Below are 22549 nucleotides of genomic sequence, written 5' to 3' on the forward strand. Positions count from 1 at the left end.
ATTAATGTGTATGAACACACTCACAAACATTTCTACAAACAATTTATTGGTCTGAGAACTTGAGAAAAGAGAGTTGCCATAGTGTAGGCTGATCAAATCTGCTCTCTAATGATTAATAACCAGTTAGAAACTCAGTGAACATTATATGAACATGGACAAACACACACTCAGTTTCCCATTGCAGATTGTGCATCCTGGAGTACAGTTTCACTAGCCATAAACATGGAAAAGAGTTACCGGTTTTATTTTAGTTATTGATAGAGTCATCCGGAAGATTTGTTTGCTTGACCAGAACAAAAGTTTAAATGGCTCAAGTAGTTTATGATCATCTAGTCCAGGTATTTGCTGGTTGCAGTTTAGCAAAGTTTTCCAAATAATAATGAAAAGAAAATGGACTAGGCATGGTCAGGCATTACTTGCCTAGGTTATGCCATGTCAAAGGAAAGCTGACTTAAAAGAAGCCTGTTAAAAAATCCAATCCCACTCGGTCACTTGGATTCAATAAGCCACAAGCTTCACTTTCCCATGGAGTACTAAATACAAATTAGAATACCTCAGCACAACATCTATACAGAAGCTGAAAAGCAAATCCATTTCCAAAGGATCAATGTGCATACCTGCTTATGTGCTAATATGGCAGTAGCACCTAGGGCAGCTGTAACAGCTCCTACCATTACACTTTCACCATCAAGATTTTTGACAACCACTGTCTCATCCACTGAATTATTTGTTTTGTCCTGAAACTTCTCACTAGCTTCATGATCCTGTCCCACATTTGGATCCTGCTGTTTACAGTGCTCTGGCTTCTCAATAACAGATTTATAGTCAATGTGGTTGCTTCCTTTATTGTCGTCCCCAGTAGCCACATGAAAAGATTCCCCGAGGGAGGCTAAGCTGGATCCAACAATAATGCCAATTGGTAAAATACTCTGCAAATGACACGTAGTTTTAGCTGCCGTTGAAATGGCAACCATAATATTTTCCCCATTAAGTGTTCCAAGCTTTGCAGGAACAACATCTTTGGGTTGCGTTTTTGAGTTCTGACCTTCTAAAATATCATGTTTTGCTACAAATGAAACTACACCAGCAATTAGCTCCATCTCATGCCTAATACCTGACTTCATTGCATCCTTGTCGGGAATTCCAAGCTTCCGAATAACTTCAACTTCAAGAGCATTTATTACAATATTTTTAACCATAGTTGCCAAATTATCAACCTGTTTATTACTCAATTTACTTTCTTCTCCACAGTTACTTATATCCGCACAATGTTTTGATGATTGACATTCATAAGATGATTCACATTTGTTATTTTCATCTAATATTACATAAGATGGCTCAACAACCTTTTCTACATTGACATCAGGTGCTCCCAGAAATTCTTGGATGTTGCCTTGTCTGTCACCTTTAGCTGGGGAACAATCATTTTCCTCTAAATCATCAAAAAGTTTCCATTGGCCTTCATCTGGGAAGTATTCAAGTAAAAGATCACTAGTGGAAACCAAGTCAAGGGACATGTTCTGCTTTGGTGAAGATAAGGATCTGGAAGGAGTGGACCAACGGATACATGACTCACTAAATGGGTTTAAAATTATATGTAGTGGAAATCCCTTTACAATGTCACCATTGCTTTGCTTTTTGATGAAACTTCCATAATTACTAAAGCCGTTATTCAATCTGTTGCTTTCCTTTTTCTCAGAATAAGTGGTCTCAGTATTGGGCTGATCATCCAGTTCATTGATGCCCACAGTATTATCTTTGACAGACTTACAATTCTCCTGAAGAGATAAATTAAGACTGCCAGTCACCTCAGATTGGCAGCTTGCACTTTCCAGTTGGCTTGAATTGGGTGTCATATTTACTTCCTGATGTGATTGTATAATATCTAAGTCTTCTGCTGACACATCATCACCATTTTCCTTCTGAACACTGCTTGGCTTGTCAATAGAGAGATTCTCAGACTCCTGAATCTCATTTTCTTTTGTCCTGTCACCACCTTCATTACCATTTCTTTCCAACTGCTCAATTACATTTTCAATGACCCCAAAGACACTGTTAACTGCAATTTGGGTGGAATCATCAAAACCAGTCAAGGCCTCTAACGCTTGAGAAACACCACCAACTGAAGGAGGATCAGGAGGGATTAAAACAGATGGAAGTGGATCTTGAGCTTTCTTTGAAGAAGTTTCCTTATTCCCATTTCCAGAACTCTGTACATATTTGTCAGAATTTTTCTCCACGTCATATGCTTCCTTAGTCAATATATTATCTTTAACTAATGAATTATGTTCATCTCTTTCACTTGGACTTAGGTTCTCTAGCTCGGAGTCCTTTTCTGTAACATTATTTTCCTGACTGTCACCTTTTATTACGGTGACAAATGAATTCCCTTTGTGCATCATGCTGTCAGCCTCCTGACTTCTTCCTGCAGAATTCTTTTCAGTGATTTCTTCTCTGATTATTTCTTTATCACTGTCACCATTTGCTGAAGTACAAATAACTTTCTTTTCCAGTAAGTCACTGTCATTTCGCATTGACCCAGAAGGATTTGCTGCCTCAGAGGAAACCATATTATTCCTTGATGAACCATCAATTTTAGATTTTGAAGACTTAGTCTCATGCAATTGGGAATGGAGAATCTCTGAAGACACTGGCCTCATGCCTGCAGTTCCCTTCCCAATAAAGTCGCCATCAACCACCATGGGTGATTCATGATTGAGTGAAAATACAGAAGGATCTGCTTTCAGATCCAGATTGTTTTCTCCTGAACTGTGCATCTGTAAGGACTTCTCTTCGGTATTGACAAGACTATTTATGCTATCACGAGATTGATTAGCATTCAGTTCTCCATTTTTGCACGAAAACTCTTTAATTCTTCCTGCAACTTTCGACTTTATTTGTCCTGACAAATTAGGTACCCACTTAAGATTAATGAGGTCTGCAATATTTAATTTTGTTGCTTTTGTTTGGGCTAGCTCATAAACAGCAGCAGTTACTTTCCCACGAACATTTTCTGGAACAGCCTCCTGCAAAGCTTTTAGCAATGTCTCCCCTTGTCCTACTGCAGCCAAAACCTGGAGAGAAATTGAAAATTAGTTAAGCCAGGCAAAGTTTAGCTGGAAAAGAAGAATTAAATTCACAGAAAGCATATTTCAAATAATCTTTCATAAACATTTTTCTTTCATAACAGCGTAGCATGTCTGCTGTTGTTACATTTGTAATGTGCTATCAAGGCATGCCACAGAAGTTCATCATACGATGCATTAAAACCTGCAAATAAAACTCATGACCCTTGTTGTTAACATTAAATGAGCAAGAACGAAGAAGATGGGACAGAAGAGAAGCAAGAGAAGCTAGAGAGGAGAAAAAGAGAAAAAAGGAAGTCATAGCTTTTGGCTACACCTCCTCGACTAGATTAAAATATCTAATTAGAGTTACGTCTAACCCCTTACATAATTATAAAGAGACCAGTAAATAAATAAAAATTCAAAGAACTACCTAATAATAAAGTTCCAAAATACAGAAAACCTCACACCAGCACGTTTTCTCAACACTCTCCTTCAAGCTGGAGCATAGATATCTAGTATGCTCAGCTTGCTATAACATTTCATGAAATCTGATATAGGGGGAGCTTCAGTAAATATATTTGCAACTTGATCTTTTGAAGCAACAAAGGTACAAAATCAAGTAGTAGACATGTTGTCATCAATAGAGCCTGCACAATCTGCATCAGAATAAGTCTCTATCTAGAGTGATAACGGAAGGTTCATTGGAAAGCTTCCTAATGGTGGTCAGATACTTAAAATCAGCCCCGGGGCAAGGGGTTATGGTTCAAAAAGGAGAACATATTGGCATAAAAGCTTATAGAGATGCTCATTATGCAGGGTCTGTAGATGACAAGAAGTCTACTACATGTTTTTTTGTCTTTGTGGGAGACAACCTTATTTCTTGGAGGAGCAAGAAGCATAATATGGTGGCTCGATCTAGTGTTGAGTCTGAATATAGGGCTATGACTCAAACTGTAGCTGAAATGTCATGGGTCAGATCATTGCTTCTAGATTTGAGCATTTCAATGAATCTCCCATAAGATGTATTGTGATAATAGAGCAGAAACTTATATCGTAAACAACCCTGTCTTCCATGAGAGGACAAGAAGGTGTTATTAGCACTGTTCATGCCTCCTCAGACAATCAAGTTGTTGATATATTTAAGGCTCTCCCCATAGGCGATTTCTTGAGAGGTTGTAACAAGATGAGTATGATTGCTATATATGCTCCAGCTCGAGGGGAAGTGTTACATACTCTAGACAGTCGAATACAGGGTTTCTGAGAGTGTCGGTCTTTTAATATTATCTAATGTTGCTTGGACTAATATTGTAAACATTGTAGTACCACCAGCCCTAATCTCTTTAAATCTGAGATTAGGGTTATGTTAATGATAACTTTTTGGCTTCTCTCTCCCTGATCGTAACATATCGCTCAGTCGTACTGTCAGAGTTATACTTGATAGTAAATACTCATTTCGAGCTGACAATATCTGCCTCGGATGAAGTATCAACAATATCCCAAGTGCGGCAAGATAGTAGAGTCTCCATCCCCTCCTTCATTGCTTGGTACCACTTAGAGTCCAAAAGAGCTTGTTCATGCGAGATAGAGACTAAAGTAGCTGACAAGACATCAATAAATTTGCACATATGATCTCCCAAATGAAATGTACTAACAAATTTAGAAAGATGATGAATCATGCATTATTTGGTCCTTTTATGTAGTGCAATAGGCAATTCATCAGAATGAGACACATCAATGGAACATTTAGTCATGTCATGTAGTTCAAAACTTCGTACCTCCCGAAAGCAAGACGGTGCAGGGTCATTAGACGACGGATTCCTTCTTGAATATGTGAGAGGGGGGTCTTTAAATTGCGTAATGGAGGAATTGGGACAAGTGGGGGATGATGTAAAAGGAAGTGACTCAACTGGAATAGGTGGAATTGGAAGTGGAACAAAAGGGGGCATGTCAAACTATGGATACAGACTGTGGATATGAAGGGCTTGCAGGAAAGAATGGAGAAGACTGAGAGACGAGAAGAAGTCAAGAGAGAGAGAGAGAACTGCACGAACCATTTCATTAAGCTGCCCCTTCTCACGTTAAATGAGAATTAGGGTAAAAAGAAGAAATTACAAAATCAGTCCAAGACTGGAACAACTATTAATAAAAGCTGTTAATACAACTTTTCAATATTCAAAAGACCACCTATTATAAATGTTATTCAACACTCCCCCTCAAGCTGGAGCGTAGATGTAATGCTCGATGTCTTTCAGGCGGGCCGGTTCGGGTCCAGATCCGGACCCAAACCCAAGTGCGTGACGAGCCCGACGCAAGGGCCCTTCTCCCTCACATCTCCCTCTTCTTCCTCGTCGCCTTTTTCCTCTGCTTCGACCGTGTGAGACCAGGAGGAGGACGAGGGTGCAGTGGCGACGCTTGGGCCGGCGGAGGAAAGACGGCAGCGGCGGCATTCGCGTAAGCCCTCAACCTCGCCCTAACTCTTCCTTCTTCTTCTCCTCCCTCTCCCATTGTTCTGCCGTCTCCCCTCCCTGCCGCACGGCCTCCTCTTGTGCAGCCTCTTCCCTTCCGTTTGTTTTGTTGTTTCTCTCCCTCTCCTCCTCTGCTCGAGCTCTCACTCCCACACTCTCTCGTCCTCTCTGCTGCACCCTCTCCCTTTTTCCCCGCCCGTTTTCTTGATGTTTTTGACTGTTTTGGGGCTGTTGGTTTGGATTGCAGTTGGAGACACATCTTTCCCCTCATAGCAGTGACGTGAATGCGTTGGTAGTGGCGGCATTGAGGGATTTTAGCCGTTTGGTGGCCTTTCGAACTCGTGGGGTGGCTGCCAGAAGAATTGCAGCAGTTCGGACGTTTGAATTGGGGTGAGCAAGGCGCAATTGAGCCTATTTTGTTGTGTATTTTTTGTTGGAACACGTATAATTATTATTTGAGCATGCTAGACTCTTGGTTTGATGATTTGGAATGTATGTTAGCAACTTTGTTTTTGGGGAAAGTTTATGATCATGTTGGAGAAGCGTTGATTCATGTCTATCATGATCTTTTAAGTTGCTGATTTTTCGAAGCTATTTGGGAACATGGTAGAGATTGCATTGTTGTGGTGAACGTTAAGAATCGTTTTAGTGAGCTTGAGAAATATGTTGCTATTAATGTGCATATATATTGTATGTTGAGAATCTTATGGTGGGGAAGACGCCTCAACTAAGCAAAACAAGTGAGAATCGTACATGTGATAAGTCGAACACAAGCTTTGAGTTCTCACGTTTGGTGGCGACGTCAAGAAGTTGGGAAGTGGCCTATTGGAGGGCCTTGTGGTTCGACACTACCCGTCGACATCCTTTTGAAGCGATGACATGTGCCTCAATGGTTTTGTTTTGTATTTGTATGTTTTGCGAAACTAAGCTAGTAGAGGATTTACTACTTGTGTATGTCTGCAGGTACACCGGGTACGCCCCGTAGACCTTGAGCAACCAGATTCGAAGCTCGAGGCATTTTGAAGAGTGTTTGGGGGCGCGTCAGGTATGGCGGCATTCCAGGCAAATCCCTGCCTAGGGCCAACGTGTGAATGTGTGTTCCTAGGATCGTGGGATCCTAGGATTGTGATGTGATTGATTGATTGTTTTGTGAGTGAATGTATGTATGCATGCAAATGACTTGATATTTATGATATGATTTGTTTTGAAAAGCTATTAGAAACTTGTTTTGAAAATGTTACGCATTTGCATGTGCATGATAGAATTGATAACCGCTTAGGATAGATGAGGTGGGGTATCGAGTCGAGTGTCTCATCGACCCCAATTGTGCATTAGAAAGCATCCTAGAATGATAACTGCATAGGACAGCTACGAGCCAATCACAAATCGAGACTACTCTCTGTGGGTTGGCTATTGAAAGATGTAACTGATGTAAGTGATTGTGAATGATTTTTCATGTGACAAGTTTTGTTTTGGAAAGCTATTAGAAGCTTGTGTTGAAAATTGTTACACATTTGCATGTGCATGCTAGAATTGGTAACTGCTTAGGACAGATGAGGTGGGGTATCGAATCGAGTGTCTCCTCGACCCCGATTGTGTATTAGAGAGCATCATAGAATGATAATTGCATAGGACAGCTACGAGCCATCGCGGATCGAGACTACTCTCCGGGATTTTGCCAAGTTTTGAAAGATCTGATTGATGTATTTGATAAGATGTGAATTTTTATGGATGTGAATGTTGTGATTTGTTGCATATGTATTGCAGTGGGCAATAATGCAATTGACTGAAATTGGAGGGTAGTTGTACCCGTATTATATGACGGCTAGCTATGTCTGTTAATGTTATGTGTAGACCTCGTGTGGAGGCAATTGGAGGTGTGGGTGCACTCGTGAAGTGAACCAACTTCATGAGCTAGCCAGTCATTCTATGTATGTGCAATTATAATGTTAAATAAGAAAGAATAAGAGATGAGAGGCCAGTGGGTTGTGGCAACGTGTTTGGGAGACGTCCCGCTTTCACCACTGGTCTCGCCTGTTCGGAGCGCAGGCAGTGCAAGGCCCCAGGGTACTGTTGTGTGTTGTGCTTGGAGCGTTGGGCTTCCGCCTTTCCAACCTGGGTGTCCTAGGGAAGGTTGAGTATCTCTCCTTGAAATTCACACATCCATGGATGAGTCCTCTACTGCTGCAGCGGGTGAATGGATCCATATTGTTCTAGGCCACCACGGGGGTTGTCTCTCGGTTGTAGGCCGCCCGCGGTGTGCACGTGCCTGTGTTTGCACCCACAGAAACTGTCAATTCACTGAAGTTAATGAAAATGTAAAGTATATGAATGAAATGTATATGATTGATGTGCATGTGAATGATATGAATGAAATGATATGTTTATTCGTGCCTTGCATGTGAATTGGAAACATGTTACTGTGGCCATTAAGTGGCCTTTACATGTCGTGGTCTATGTTAGGGGTCTTTTTGGCAAATGATGTAGCTATGCCCTGACACGACATGGTGATAGATTGTTTTTATGATTGTTCTCATATTTGAGCCCTACCTAAGAGGGTTTGGAATTTTCCTGGCTTGTTGCCATACTGCGAAGGCTAAGCCTTCTGTTGTTTCGTTTTTCAGGTTTTGGTAGACCAGGGGCAGCAGGTTGAGCAGATGGCTTCACTCACGTCCTACTGGGGAGGTTTTGGGTCTTTTGTAGTGTCGGGCCTGCCGGCGCGTTTTATTTTGATTGTATTGATGTCTTGATTTTGTTAGACATCAATTATATGTTTTGGGGTATTTTTGTCATACTCATAGATGTGATTTTGTATGAATCAAAATTGGTATATAAATGAAAGTTCGCCCCATTGTTTTGAATGGCATAGCTCCCTCTTTTTGATTTGTTGTGTGGTCACACTTCAACACTTTATGTTAGAAAAAAAAAAATTGTGTTTGAGCGTAAAAAAGGTCGAGGTGTGACAGTAGATGTTAATCATGCTCAGCTTGTCACAACATCTAGAGAACTCTGCAATAGGCAAGGCTTTAGTAAAGATATCAGTTGTTTGATCCATAAACCATATCACGAATTTAATGACAATCTACTTCAATGTGCTTTGTCTTCTCATGAAATACGGGATTATTGGCAACGTAGGTGGCAGCTCTGTTATCACAAAACATTTTCATAGGTAAAGAAGTTGGAATACCAAGACTCTCAAGTAGGGATCTAGACCAAGTCATTTCGGCAGCAGTTTGAGCCATCGCACGATATTCTGACTCCCCACTAGACCTAGAAACAACACTTTGTTTCTCACTCCTCCAGGAAATGAGTTTTCCTCTCACAAACACAGAAAACCCTATGGTAGACTTCTTGTCATCAATTGAGCTTGCATAATCTGCATCACTGTAAGCTTCAACATCAAGAGATGTACCTTTTTTGAAGAAAAGGCCTTTGTCAAGGGAGGGCTTCAAATATTTGACAATCAAAATAGCTGCATCCCAATGTGATTGTTTTGGTTTTTCCATGAATTGGCTTAATTTTCCCACAACAAAGCTAATATCTGGTCGAGTCACTGTCATATAAAGAAGCTTACCAATCAACGACCTGTAGGCTTGTGAAGTTACCTCTTTCGAGTCATCGTCATAGTACCCGTGGATTCATAGGAAGAGTTGCTGGCTTAGCTCCTAGCATCCCTCTGTCTTGTAAAAGATCAAGAACATACTTCCTTTGCGACAACACAACTCCTTCCTTGCTACAAGCAACTTCGATGCCAAGAAAATACCGTAGCTAACCAAGATCTTTGGTAACAAAGTGATTTTGCAAAAACTTCTTTGTTAGAGCTACCTCTTGCTCACATTCACCTGTCAAAACAATATCATCAACATACACCATTAGCACAACTGTACCTCTAGATCCTTTCTTGATGAACAACGAATGATCTAGTTGAGACCTCGTAAAGCCACATTCTAACACCACTTCAGAGAATTTGTGAAACCAATTACGAGGGCTTTGTTTCAATCCATAGATAGCTTTCTTCAACCTACACACCTTACCACACTCCCTCTGACGTTCAAAGCCAAGGGATTGCTGCATGTAAACAGTCTCATCAAGATCCCCATATAAGAAAGCATTTTTGACATCCAACTGATCTAAGGATCAATCATAATGCATTGCGATTGACACAAGAAGACGTACGGTTCCCATCCTAGCTACAGGCGAGAAAGTCTCAAAGAAATCAATACCATACGTTTGTGTATACCTTTTTGCTACAAGACGAGGTTTGTAGCGTTCCGCTGAGCCACTGGATAAATACTTTATGGTGAAAACCCATTTGGAGCCAACGACATCACAACCATATGGAGGATCAACCAAGTCCCACATCCCTCATTGCAGTAGTCTCCATTCTTGCATAGCTTGCCTCCATTTTGGGTCAAGTAATGTCTGTTGGTGACTAGAAGGAAGAGAGTAGACTGATAAGGCGGACACGAACTACTGCAGGCTACCACCAACATTATCAGTAAAAACAACATGAGATATAGGATGAAGAGTATACTATCGTTTGCCTATGCGAAGAGCTATAGGAAGGTCATCGGCCCCATCACAGCCATGAGTGCCATAATCTAGGCTTTCATGAGAGCTTACCTCCTGAGGAGACATTGGTGGAGAAACAGACTCAAGGTGAGAAGGAACCGACTCCAGTGGAATGGAAAGACTAACAGAGGGAGACACCTGTTGTGGAGGACAAGAGGAAATGTAGTAAGGCTGAGACCCAAAGAAAGTAACATCCGCACTGATAAACTCCTTATGAGTTAAGGGATCAAAACACTTGTAGCCTTTTTTATGGGAAGGATAGCCAATGAAAACACACTTGATGGACTGAGCTGCAAGTTTTTCCTTGTGTGGGCCATGAATATGAACAAAACAGGTACAACCAAACACCTTTGGAGGAAGGTGAAATAAAGGTCAATTGGGAAACATTCTTTGGATGGAAATTTCATTTTGAATAGCTGAGGATGGTAAGCGATTGATCAAGTAACAAGCAGTAAGTATGACATCTCCCCAAAAACCCATAGGGAGATGAGAGTGCAACATAAGAGTACGAGCCATGTCTAGAAGTTGGCGATGTTTTCTCTCAGCAACCCCATTTTGTTGGTACGTGTGAGGACATGTAAACTGTTGTCGAATACCATGATTGTTGTAAAATTGCATTAAATTGGAGGCTTTGAACTAGCATTATCAGTGCGAATGCATTTGACAGTAGAAGAAAATTGAGTCTTTATTTCTAGAATGAAATTTTTGAGAATACATATGACCTCAGACCTCTCTTTCAACAAAAATACCCAACTAACTCTAGAATAATCATCAACAATGACCAGGTAATAATGAAACTTAGACCTACTAGGAACCTGACTGGGCCCCACACATCAACATGAAGAAGATCAAAAAGACTCTAATTGGATGGACTCAAAGTTGAAGGAAAACTACTTCGTGTGTGTTTGCCAAGTTGACAAGCTTCACACTCAAAGTTCTCAGACATAGACATATTAGGAAGAACATGACGCAACTTTGATGGAAAAGGATGACCCAACCACAGGTGCCATTGATATGGAGTGGGTTTTTGAGAGACAGAAGTAGTTGCAGAATCCATAGATGTTGACAAAAGGTAGACTCCCCCTTGCTCATGGCCTCCACCAATCACCTTCCTAATTTGTAAGTCCTGAAATACACAAGAATTAGGGTCAAACATGACTTTACATGGTAAACCAGATGTTAGCGGCTGCACTGACAATAGGTTTGTAGGAAACTCTGGAGTATATAAAACATTTGATAAACTTAATGATGGAGAGATTTTAACATCACCACTTCCCATAAAGGGAGAGAACTTGCCATCGGCTAATTTAACAAACCGTGGCCGATCAAACTTGGTCAAGGAAGAGAACAAATGTGGCCGACTACAAAAATGCCTCGAGGCTCCTAAATCAATCATCCAAACTGTACCTGGGTCGTGTGAAACTGTGGAGAGAGTAGAACCAACTATTCCAGACAAGGCAGAGACTGATGAGGAAGACGAAGCAGCTCTTTGAGATAATATATGCTCATACTCTGCCTTATTCAGGCTAAGAGAGAAAGACTCAGATGTAGTTGGATTCTCTCCAATGGCTGTTGCCTGAGTCATTCCTATAGGAACTGATGATGAAGTACCTCTACCTGTGAGAGTCTTAGACCCTCTTCCCTGTGAGCCTCCAGATGGTCTACCATAGATATCCCAGCACCTGTCCACAAGATGACCTAGTTTCCCACAATGGGTACATTGAAATCTGCAACGTCCTCCAAACCTCCTACCTGTGCCTCTTCCTCTAAAAACAGAGGAAGAACTTGACCCACGCCCATTAGATGCAACCAATGAGAGTGTCAATGACAGACTGAGGTAGAGTAACCACCAGACAACTTAGCCTGTTATATGCCTCTACCAAACCAGGGATATCACTCCCAGTGAGCATCTGTGCCTTTGCCATTGAATATTCTGGAGAAAGATCTGCCAAAAACTTGGAAACCATACTTTGCTCATAATGAGTCTTATAGCATGACTTACATGGGGGCCGAAGGGATTTCAGTCACTCAAAAGTGGCCTTGACTGCTGCAAAAATATTGGGGCAAACTCATATCACCCTGTTGTAGTTTGTATAGTTCTTCCTCTACCTAAAATACTTTGCTCATATTATTGTCATGTGAATAAGTCTCACATAAAAAATCCCACATCTCCTTAGCAATAGTGTAATATGCAATGGTAGGAGAAATAGAAGAGTCCACACTATTCATGATCCAAGACATAACCATGTTGTTATCCTCTTGCCACGAAGCATACTTTCCAGTCTTGATAACTGGTTCATCTTCCTCAAGTAAATATTTTTTTTGATGTCCAATAACTGACATCATGAATGACCTCGACCAGATTTCATAATTAATCCCATCCAACTTAACTATAGAACCATATGAGAATGGATTGCCCCCAATTTTAAACTCATGAGAGGAATCAGGTTTGGGATTTTCAGCCATTGTAAAACTGTCCACAAGATTTCAACTGAAAGAGAATATAAAGAGCAGAATAATGCTGATAAAAAAAGAACTAGGGACTAGTGCCACACAGCAAAAAAATATCGTGTAGATGGGAAGCAATGTTTCCAAATAATATATAGATGACTACACAACATATTGCTTTCCACCACAAGATAACAACCACACCACGACTACCAAGAAAAAATCTTACTCACGTGTAGATGCGCAACACTTCTTCCCACACAGCAGATTGTTGTCCACCACCGACCAAGATTTCTGCATCAGCATCCACTACTCCTCAACCAGCAGTCCTTCATTTGGCTGATCCACCATCTTATGTCCGTTCAAAAGATATTAAACCATGCTGACTCCCATACAGATGTGCCTTTTTTTTTTGTTGATATCCACGGTTGGAGTCTATTCACGCATATTTCTGTGTGTGGACAGACTCCCTCCTTGCTGATGTTGCCGACCAGAACAGATGAAGGAAGAGAGGGAGAGGAGAAGAGAAGGAAGAGAGATCGCCCGAGAAGGTCACCGGAAGTTGGACAGTCGCCGGTGGTCACGTGGCCCTCTCTGATACCATGTTGCAAGAGAGACGAGAAGAAGTTGAGAGAGAGAGAGAGAGAACTGCACAAACCATTTCATCAAGCTGCCCCCTTCCCACGCTAAATGAGAATTAGGGTAAAAAGAAGAAATTACAAAATCAGTCCAAGACTGGAACAACTATTAATAAAACTTTTATATTCAAAAGACCACCTATTATAAATGTTATTCAACAACAAACTCTCGATTAAATATAGGATCTAAGCATCGGTACCCTTTCTGATTTCAAGCATATCTCACAAGTACACATTTAGTTGCTTGCGCAGCTAGTTTATCTCGATTAGGTCCAAGTCGATGTACAAAACATGTTCATCCAAATACACGTGGAAGTAAAGAGAACAAAGCCCTCTTTGGGTAAAGAATTTGAATTGGTATCTTGTTGTCCATAGAAGAGGATGGCATTCCATTATTAGGTAACATGCAGTTAAGATTGCATCTCCCCAAAATTTAGAAGGTATATAAGCATAAAGCATGATATTGCGAGCTACATCCAACAAATGGTGGTGTTTTCTTTCAACCACACCATTTTGTTGAGATGTGTGAGGACATGTAAACTGTGGCACAATACCATGAGATTTATAGAATTCAAGCAAAGAAATAGATTTAAACTCGAGAGCATTGTCAGTGTGAACAACCTTGACACAAGAATTAAATTGAGTTTTTATTTTCAATATGAAAGATTTCAAGATACAAGGAGCTTCAGATCTGTCTTTCATAAAAAAAACCCAAGTGGCTCAAGAGAAATCATCAACAATGGACAAATAGTAACGAGACGACAACCGACTCGGGACTCGACTAGATCCCCATACATCAACATGAACTGAATCAAATCAATTTTGGCTCCATTGACTTTGACTTGATGGAAAAGACGTATGATTATGCTTGCCTAGTTGACAAGCTTCACACTGGATGGAGGTTTGTAGAAGAAATCTGAGGACATAACTACCAAAGTTTAGGAAAAGATGGATGACCAAGTCTGAGATGCCATTGGAATGCACTTGAAGGTGAATCAACTAAGAATGACGACTCTTCAACGGATGTATCTAAGAAGTACATTTCGTCTCTCTCATGGCATCCATCAATCTTCCTCCCAGCCGATAGGTCCTGAAATACACAAGTATCCAGGTCAAAAATAACTCGGCAATTCATCTTTTTAGTTAATTTGCTTACAGATAGCAAATTCTTTGAGAAGTCAGGAGTATAATGCACTTCATGAACATGTAAAGATGGAGATAGCCGAACATCTCCATGTCCTTCTACCGAAGATAGCCTTCCATCCGCGAATCGAACATGCCGTGAGGGATTAAATTTTTGCAAATTTGAAATACTAGTATCTCCACAAAAATGTTTAGATGCTCCTGAATCAATTACCCTAACAGCCATTGTAGGGAGTTCTACCTACAGAATATGTAGAGTTTGTGACAGCAGTGGAAGCTGATAAGGTAGAAAGTGCAGTATTTGATCGATGTTCCATAATTAATTCTCGTTCAATCAGACTTAAATTGAGAGATGTAGCATCTACAAAAGTAGCAACGGGATTCATCTTAGAAGTCATACTAACAGACTGTGTGTTTGGTTCTGTAGATGAGGATATCACAGTCGAGGATACAAATGTGTTAGGTTTACCCACTTTGTTTCAGCACCTATCCTCTAAGTAGCCAAGTCAACCATAATATGTGCATTGGAGTCTTCCGCGTCCTCCTAGACCACGACCTCTTCCTCTACCATGGGAAGAGTGTTGTGCACTTCGTCCTCCTCCAAATAAGGGAAGTGCAGATGGCTGAGAATTATTTGTAGTTGGAGGAAGGGTAACAACCAATCTATTTAGCTCGTTGAAGGCCTCATCTAGACTGGGAAAATTTGATTATGTAAGCATTTGAGCCTTGGTTGAGTAATCTGATGACAATCCAACTAGAAATTTAACAACAATCTTTTGCTCCATATGGGACTTGAGACAATGCTTGCAGGGAGGTTTTAAAAAATTCATCTTTTCATAAGCAAACTTCAGTTTTGTACAATATTCAGTTAAATCCATGTCATCTTACTGCATTTGTAACAGTTCTTGCTGAACTTGTAGAACTTTGTTGATGTTCTTGTCTTGGAAGTACGTCTGCTGGAGAGAATTTCACATAGCTTTAACTGAATTATAATAGCATAGCCCTATTCAACAATAAGTTTTCGGATCTTCCATCTAGATCCAAAATCCAACACATTGAACAATGTCTCACGTCATTCGATGTCCTTGTATTCTGCATTCTTGTAAATTGTGTTGCAGTATTCTATGTCCTTGTGATATGTGAGAAGTCTCTTAGGATTCTATGATTGAAGAGTCTCTTAGGATTCAACAATTGCAACTGATTGAGTATTATAAATATGGGTTATGTAGACCATCTTGGTCACGGCCTCTTCTCCTCAGCCTCTCTCTGTCTCATTTTGTAAGCTTTATGTCTCGGCAGGTTTGGCTGGAGCGGGTCCAGACCTGAGCTCCACGCGTGAAGAGGAGCCCGACGCCTCTTCTCCCTCGTCTTTCCTCTCGGTCTCCCTCTTCATTGCCTCTCTTGTTGCAAGCAAACGCCTGACGCAGAGAAGAGGAAGGCAGAGGTTTGGTAGCGGCAACGACTGGGCCAGCGGAGGAAGGGCGATGGTGGCGGCGATGGCGTTGCACAGGTAAGCCGTCGGTCTCTCCCTTTGCCTCTGTCTTTTCTTTCTTCTTCTTCCTCGCCCTCCACCGTGCCTCTGACCTTCTTCCTCCCACGCCCCTCACTCGCCCTCTCGTCTCCCTCTCCCTCTCACGTATTTGTCTCTCCCTGTGCCCATGCTCTCTCCTCTGCCCAAACTCTCTCGGTCTGCACTCCCTCTCTCCTGCAAGCCCTCACTTTTCCATGTGCTGCTGCTCCCACTCGCAGCCCTCCTCACTCGTGCATCTCTCTACTGCCCATCCCTTACTACTCTCCCGCCAGCTCTCTCCTGCACTGTCTCACTCCTTTGCAGCGTCCCTCTGTCCACGTACTCTCTCTTTTGTCTGTCTCTCTGCTGCACTCTCTTGTTACCACCAGCCTCCTCCCACTCACATCTCTCGTGTTTTCTCTCTCGTTTTCAACCTCCCTCTCCCTTGTTGTTCCTTGCCTCTCCCAACCGAACCAATCCCTCTCAGCCGAAACTCCTTTTTACCTTGCCGAGTGCCCCTCTAATGGCAGATCCTCCTCTTGAACGCATTTTCACTTTTTCTCTCTAGTTAGCGGCTGTTGGATTGGAATTGCAGTTTGGGGACACATTTTTCTCTTCTTAACAGCGAATAGAAGACATTGGTGGTGGCATTGCATGATTTTTGCCGCTTGGGGATCACTCGAACACTTGAGGTGGCTGCCGGGAGCATTGCAGCAGTTTGGACTCTAAGATTGAGGTGAGCGAGGCCTAATCAAGCTTAAATTGCCTAATAATTTCTGTTGGCGCATGTATAATTAATGATTGAGCATGCTAAACTTAAGATTTGATGGTTTAGAATGCATGATAGCGATTTTGCTTTTTGGGTAAAGTCTAGAACTATTTTGGAGGGGCGATGATCCATGTCTACAATGATCTTTTAAGCATGGAGAATTGATTTTCGAAGCGATTTGAAAACATGATAGAGATTTTGATGTTGTTCAGAAGGTTTAGAACCGTTTTAGCAAGCTCAAGAAATATGCTTCTATTGATGTGCATATATGTCGTATGTTGGGAAGCTTAATTGCGGGTAGACGCCTCAACTAAGGAAGCAAAGGAGAAACGTATTAGTGATTGGTTCAAATCAAAAGTGCGGGCTTAAATCGTTTGGTGACAACCTCAAATAGTTGGGAAGAAACCTATTGGGAGGCTTGGGGTTGATACTACCCGTCGACACCCTCTTGAGGCGATGACCTATGCCTCAATGATTGTATTTTATATTTGTATAGATTGTAAAACTGAACGAGTAAAGAATTTATCACTTGCTTATGTTTGCAAGTACACTGGGCACGTTAAGTAGACGTTGAGCGAAAAGATTCGAAGCTCGAGGCATTTTGGGGTAGTTTGGTGATGCACAGCAGGTATGGCAGCATTCTAGGCAAATCCCTGGCTGGGGCCAACCTTTGAATGTGTGTTTTCAGGATCATTGGATCCTATTACTGTGTTGTGATTGAGTGTATGTATGCATGTGATTGACTTGTTATGTGATAAGATTAGAAAGAATAATCTTTGATTTTACCTCGAAATCTGCCCTAACTCCTCTTTATATAGACTAGAGGAGAGAGAGAAGTTACAAGAGAACCATCTAAAGGAAAAGTTATTACAAAAGTACCCTCTTAAACCTAAAATTGAATATAAACACATCTTAACACTCCCCCTCAAGTTGGAGCGTATATGTCGAATAGGCTCAACTTGGAACAGCAGCTTTGGAATGGTCCCCTTGCAAGAGCCTTAGTAAAGATATCAGCCGTTTGCCCTGTAGTTGAAATGTGTGAGGTACTTACAAACCCCTTTTGAATCATGTCTCTCGTATAGTGACAATCTACTTCAACATGCTTGGTTCTTTCATGAAAAGCCGGATTATTAGCAATAAACAGTGCAGCTTTGTTATCACATAACAGTTGCATAGGAAGAGGCACTTCGACAGTAAGATCCAACATCAGGGATCTAACCCACATAACTTCAGCAGTACCCTGAGCCATAGCTCTATACTCAGATTCTGCACTTGATCTGGCAACCACAGTTTGCTTCTTACTCTTCCATGTAACCAAGTTGGATCCAATAAACACACAAAATCCAGTAGTGGATTTTCTGTCCGAGGGGCATCCTGCATAGTCGGCATCAACATACACAGATATAGTGAGTGAGGTACCACTCTGAAAGAAGAGTCCCGTTCCTGGTGAATTCTTTAGATACCTAAGAATCATCATAGCAGCATCCCAATGAACTTTCTTGGGCTTATCCATAAATTGACTCACTCTGCTAACAGCATAGGCAATGTCAGGTCGAGTAACAGTGATGTATAGGAGCTTCCCAACAATCCCTCTATACTGTCTCGCATCAACATCTTCAGTATCATCATCATACAAGCGGGTATTGATATCCATAGGCGTGGATGCAGGCCGACACCCCAGCATCCCTGTCTCTTGCAAAACATCAGTAACGTATTTCCTCTGGCACATGATAAGGCCCTTTTGATTTCTGGCAAACTCAATACCAAGGAAATAACGTAGTTCACCAAGGTCCTTGGTGACAAAGTGTTGTCCAAGGACATCCTTGATGTTGGAAATCCCCTGATCATCATCCCCTATAACAATGATATCATCAACATAGACAAGAACTATCACCGTACCTGTAGAAGTCTTCTTGACAAAGAGGGAATGGTCGGCCGAAGAACGTCTGAAGCCCTCATTCTCAATATTCTCTGACAATTTCTGAAACCAAGCTCGAGGACTCTGTTTCAGACCATAAATCGCCTTTCGCAATCTGCACACTTTCTGACACTCCCCCTCAGCAACAAACCCTGGTGGTTGCTGCATATACACTTCTTCATGTAAGTCACCATAGAGAAAGACATTTTTGACATCAAGCTGTGAGAGGGACCAATTCTTGCTGACAGCCACAGCAAGGAGAATCCGTAAAGAAGCATGTCGTGCCACAGGAGAGAAGGTATCATAATAATCAACCCCATAAGTTTGGGTATAGCCTTTTGCAACCAGACGAGCCTTATATCTGTCAATACTGCCATCTGCTCTGTATTTGATAGTAAAGACCCATCGGCAACCAACAATGGCTGCATCAGCTGAAGGAGTAACAAGTGTCCAGGTGCCTCTAGACTGAAGAGCATCCATCTCTTCTTGCATAGCTGCTGCCCATTTGGGATCAGAGAGAGCATCCATGGGATTCTGTGGAAGAGCAATAGCCGACAGCCCCTTGACAAACTGTCGGTACATAGGGGTGAGTCTATCCATGGATAAATGACCAGAGATAGGATGCAAAGTGCAACTGCGTTTGCCTTTCCTTTGAGCAATGGGCATATCAAGTTCATTAGGAGCATGAACATGCTCGTGACATTCTCCTATGTCATCATTACATAAACAATTGTCAGTTGAGTTTGTGTCAGGAATTACCTTGGGCGTGCTGGGTGAAGGCACAGGTGCACATTGAACAGGCGCAACAGGTTTAGTACGACGTTGGTAGACAGCCCCAAAACGTGGATCAACTGGGTTTGGACAACTCATGAGAGGTAGAGGAAATTGGACTTCATCATTTAATTCAGGCGCCCTTAATTGAGTTCCATTTGGGGAGAAGAAAGAGGTTGATTCAAAAAATGTAACATCAGCACTCACATAATACCGACGAGTAGAAGGATCATAACATCGATATCCCTTTTGAGTGCGGGAATAACCAACAAAGATCGTTTTGATGGCCCGAGGAGACAACTTATCTCGCCCAGGACCAAGCAACTGAACAAAGGCAACACATCCAAAAACACGAGGTGGAACAGAAAACAAGTCTCTGTCAGGAAAGAGGACAGAGATAGGAATAAGGTCTCCCAACACAGATGACGGCATTCGATTAATAAGATAGCATGCTGTGAGAACAGCATCTCCCCAGTAAGAATGGGGAACATGGCTATGTATGATAATGGTTCTGGCAACATCAAGAATATGACGGTGTTTCCGTTCAGCAACCCCATTTTGTTGGGAGGTATAGGCACAAGAAGTTTGGTGGATGATACCCTTATCCCTGAAAAATTGTTCCAAAGAGGAAGCACAGAACTCAAGAGCATTGTCAGAGCGCACAATTTTGACACAAGTATCAAACTGAGTCAGAATTTCATTGATAAAATTTTTGATTACATGACCCACTTCAGATTTATGCTTCATAAGAAAAACCCAACTAACACGACTATGGTCATCGACAGCAACAAGATAATATCGATGACCTTGAAGATCAGGTGTACGACTCGGACCCCAAACATCAAAATGAAGTAACTCAAACACAGAATGGCTACTTCGACTGGGCCGCGGAGGAAAGGATGACCGATGGTGTTTGCCCAACTGACAAGACTCGCATTGAAAAGAAGACTTAGGAGACAGCTGAGGAAGAACATGCAGCAGTTTCTGAAACGGTAGATGTCCAAAACGTAAATGCCAAGTATAAGCCGAGGATGAGGACGACCCTGCAGAGGTAGACCCAGCAAAGGGAAAGGGATGCACTAGCCTGTAAAGACCTCCCTGTTCACGGCCACTGCCAATCACCCTGCCCGTCAGTATATCCTGAAACACAAGAGAAGAGGAGTCAAATATCGCACGACAGTTTAAATCTCTGGTAATCTGACTGATAGATAGTAGGCTATGTGGGAATTCTGGTGCATGAAGAACATGTTGCAATGGTAATGATGAAGTAAGTTGGACCTCTCCAAGTCCAACAACTGGAGAATATTTGCCATCTGCTAGAATAACCAAGCGACCAGGTGGAGTAGGGACATAAGAAGTAAACTGTGCCTTGTCTCCACAGAGATGTGTCGATGCACCCGAATCAATGAGCCAATCTGTAGTGTCAGAATACATACCAGATGAAGACGCACTGGCAGCAGTAGTGATAGTAGAGGTGGTCGGAACAGGAGCTTGTTGAGGTCTATCTCCAATCAAGTGTCTCAACTGAGAGATAATATCATCTGCACGTAACTCACTGGAGGAAACATGATGCTGAGTCTTAGGCTGCTCTGGAGAATCAGTAAATACAGTCTGATTAGCAACAGCTGGACGACCATGTTTCTGCCAACACTTATCCACAGTGTGACCAATGCGATGACAAAACTGACATACTGGGCGCGAAGGGGTATTGCCACGGCCACGGTATCCTCGTCCTCTGGCAAAGAGGGACCCACCTCTGCCACGAGTAGCAAGCATAGCAGAAGTGGTATCAAGAACAGTCGATGAAGGGATTGGAATTCTGCTTAGCCTACTATAAGCTTCATCAATAGGAGGAATCGAGGGACTAGTGAGCATCTGATTCTTTGCTGATTCATAAACAGAGTCTAATCCAGACAGAAATACTCCGACCATAAGCATATCTCTGTATGCCTTCTGTTGTTCACACTTACATGCAGGAAAGTAGCTGTTTAGTCTCTCAAACATGGACTTGAGACTAGAATAATAAGTATGTAGAGGGCGACCATCTTGGCGCATCTGATGAATATCATGATGAAGCTGCATAATTCTTGTTTCATTCCTTGCTTGTGAATAGGTGGCTGCAAGGGAATCCCACATATCCTTTGCACTTTCCTTATGCAGGACTTCATTGGCAATGTCTTGAGTAAGAGTACCAACAATCCATACCATAACCAACGAATTATCTTTAAACCAAGTAGTATATTTTCCTACCTTCTGTACGGGCTCGGGCTCCAATATAAGATGTTCCTTCTCATGAGCGATCAAGGTTCTTTTTACTTGCATGGCCCACATCTCGTAATTACCCCCATCCATTTTGGTGATAAAGCTGGAAAATGGGGAACTCTTCATCTCTCCCGACGACACAAAGGAAGAGGTATTAGCACCGCTGCTAATTTCAGACATCGCTCAACACAATGGAGGAAACCGAGCCACGGAATAGGAAGTGCAGGCAAAAAGAAGACAATCACATATCGAAAGACAACATGCTGATCATGAAGCAGTTAACGCAGGCAGCAATCCATAAGTCTGATCGGCTGGAAGAGGCAACAACAGAACTGAACGAAGAGAGATACCAGAGACGACAGCGAAGACGCTGAGAGGAAAATCAGCGTGCAGAGCAGCGGCGGAGCAGAGGAGAGTGGTGGAGACAGCAGAGGCGATGCAGCGAAGACGCTGAGAGGAAAATCAGCGTGCAGAGCAGCGGCAGAGCAGAGGAGAGTGGTGGAGACAGCAGAGGCGATGCAGCGTGCAGCGGCGATTCAGCAGCAGCGGAGAAGCAACAGCGACAGACGGCGGCGGCGGGCGGAGGTGACAGCCACGGCGGGCAGCGGCGAAGATGACTGCAACAGCTGACGGAGGCGTCGGGCGGAGAAGACAGCGACGGGCGGAGGCGTCGGGCGGAGAGGGCAGCGACGGGCGGAGGCGTCGGGTGGAGAGGTCAGCGACGGGCGGAGGCGTCGGGCGGAGAGGTCAGGACAGCGACTGGCGGAGGCGTCGGGTGGAGAGGTCGGCGACGGGCGGAGATGGGTGGACACGAGCGGGTGGAGGAAGCGCAGCGATGGGCGCGGTCAGGCGGCGGGCGGCGCCGCTCAATCGGCGCGCCAAGGAGGAGGAGACGGCTGCTGCTCTGATACCATGATAAGATTAGAAAGAATAATCTTTGATTTTACCTCGAAATCTGCCCTAACTCCTCTTTATATAGACTAGA

The 22549-nt window shown here is 42.6% G+C and overlaps 1 protein-coding gene across 5 annotated transcripts in view; it reads right to left on the reverse strand.

Annotated features, from left to right (window-relative positions):
* Nucleotides 1–22549, reverse strand: part of LOC116257041 (uncharacterized) — a 92945-nt gene that overhangs the window by 49214 nt on the left and 21182 nt on the right. For all 5 annotated transcript variants that reach the window (XR_004173296.2, XM_031633642.2, XM_031633641.2 and 2 more), the window contains one exon: nt 618–3074. Coding sequence is in view for 4 of the 5 variants with exons in the window: in XM_031633642.2 (XP_031489502.1) it covers nt 618–3074 (2457 nt within the window). In the remaining variant the exon portion in view is untranslated. The remainder of the gene's footprint in view (nt 1–617; nt 3075–22549) is intronic.

This window comes from Nymphaea colorata, chromosome 7, assembly GCF_008831285.2.
Source record: "Nymphaea colorata isolate Beijing-Zhang1983 chromosome 7, ASM883128v2, whole genome shotgun sequence".
Taxonomy (NCBI): domain Eukaryota; kingdom Viridiplantae; phylum Streptophyta; class Magnoliopsida; order Nymphaeales; family Nymphaeaceae; genus Nymphaea; species Nymphaea colorata.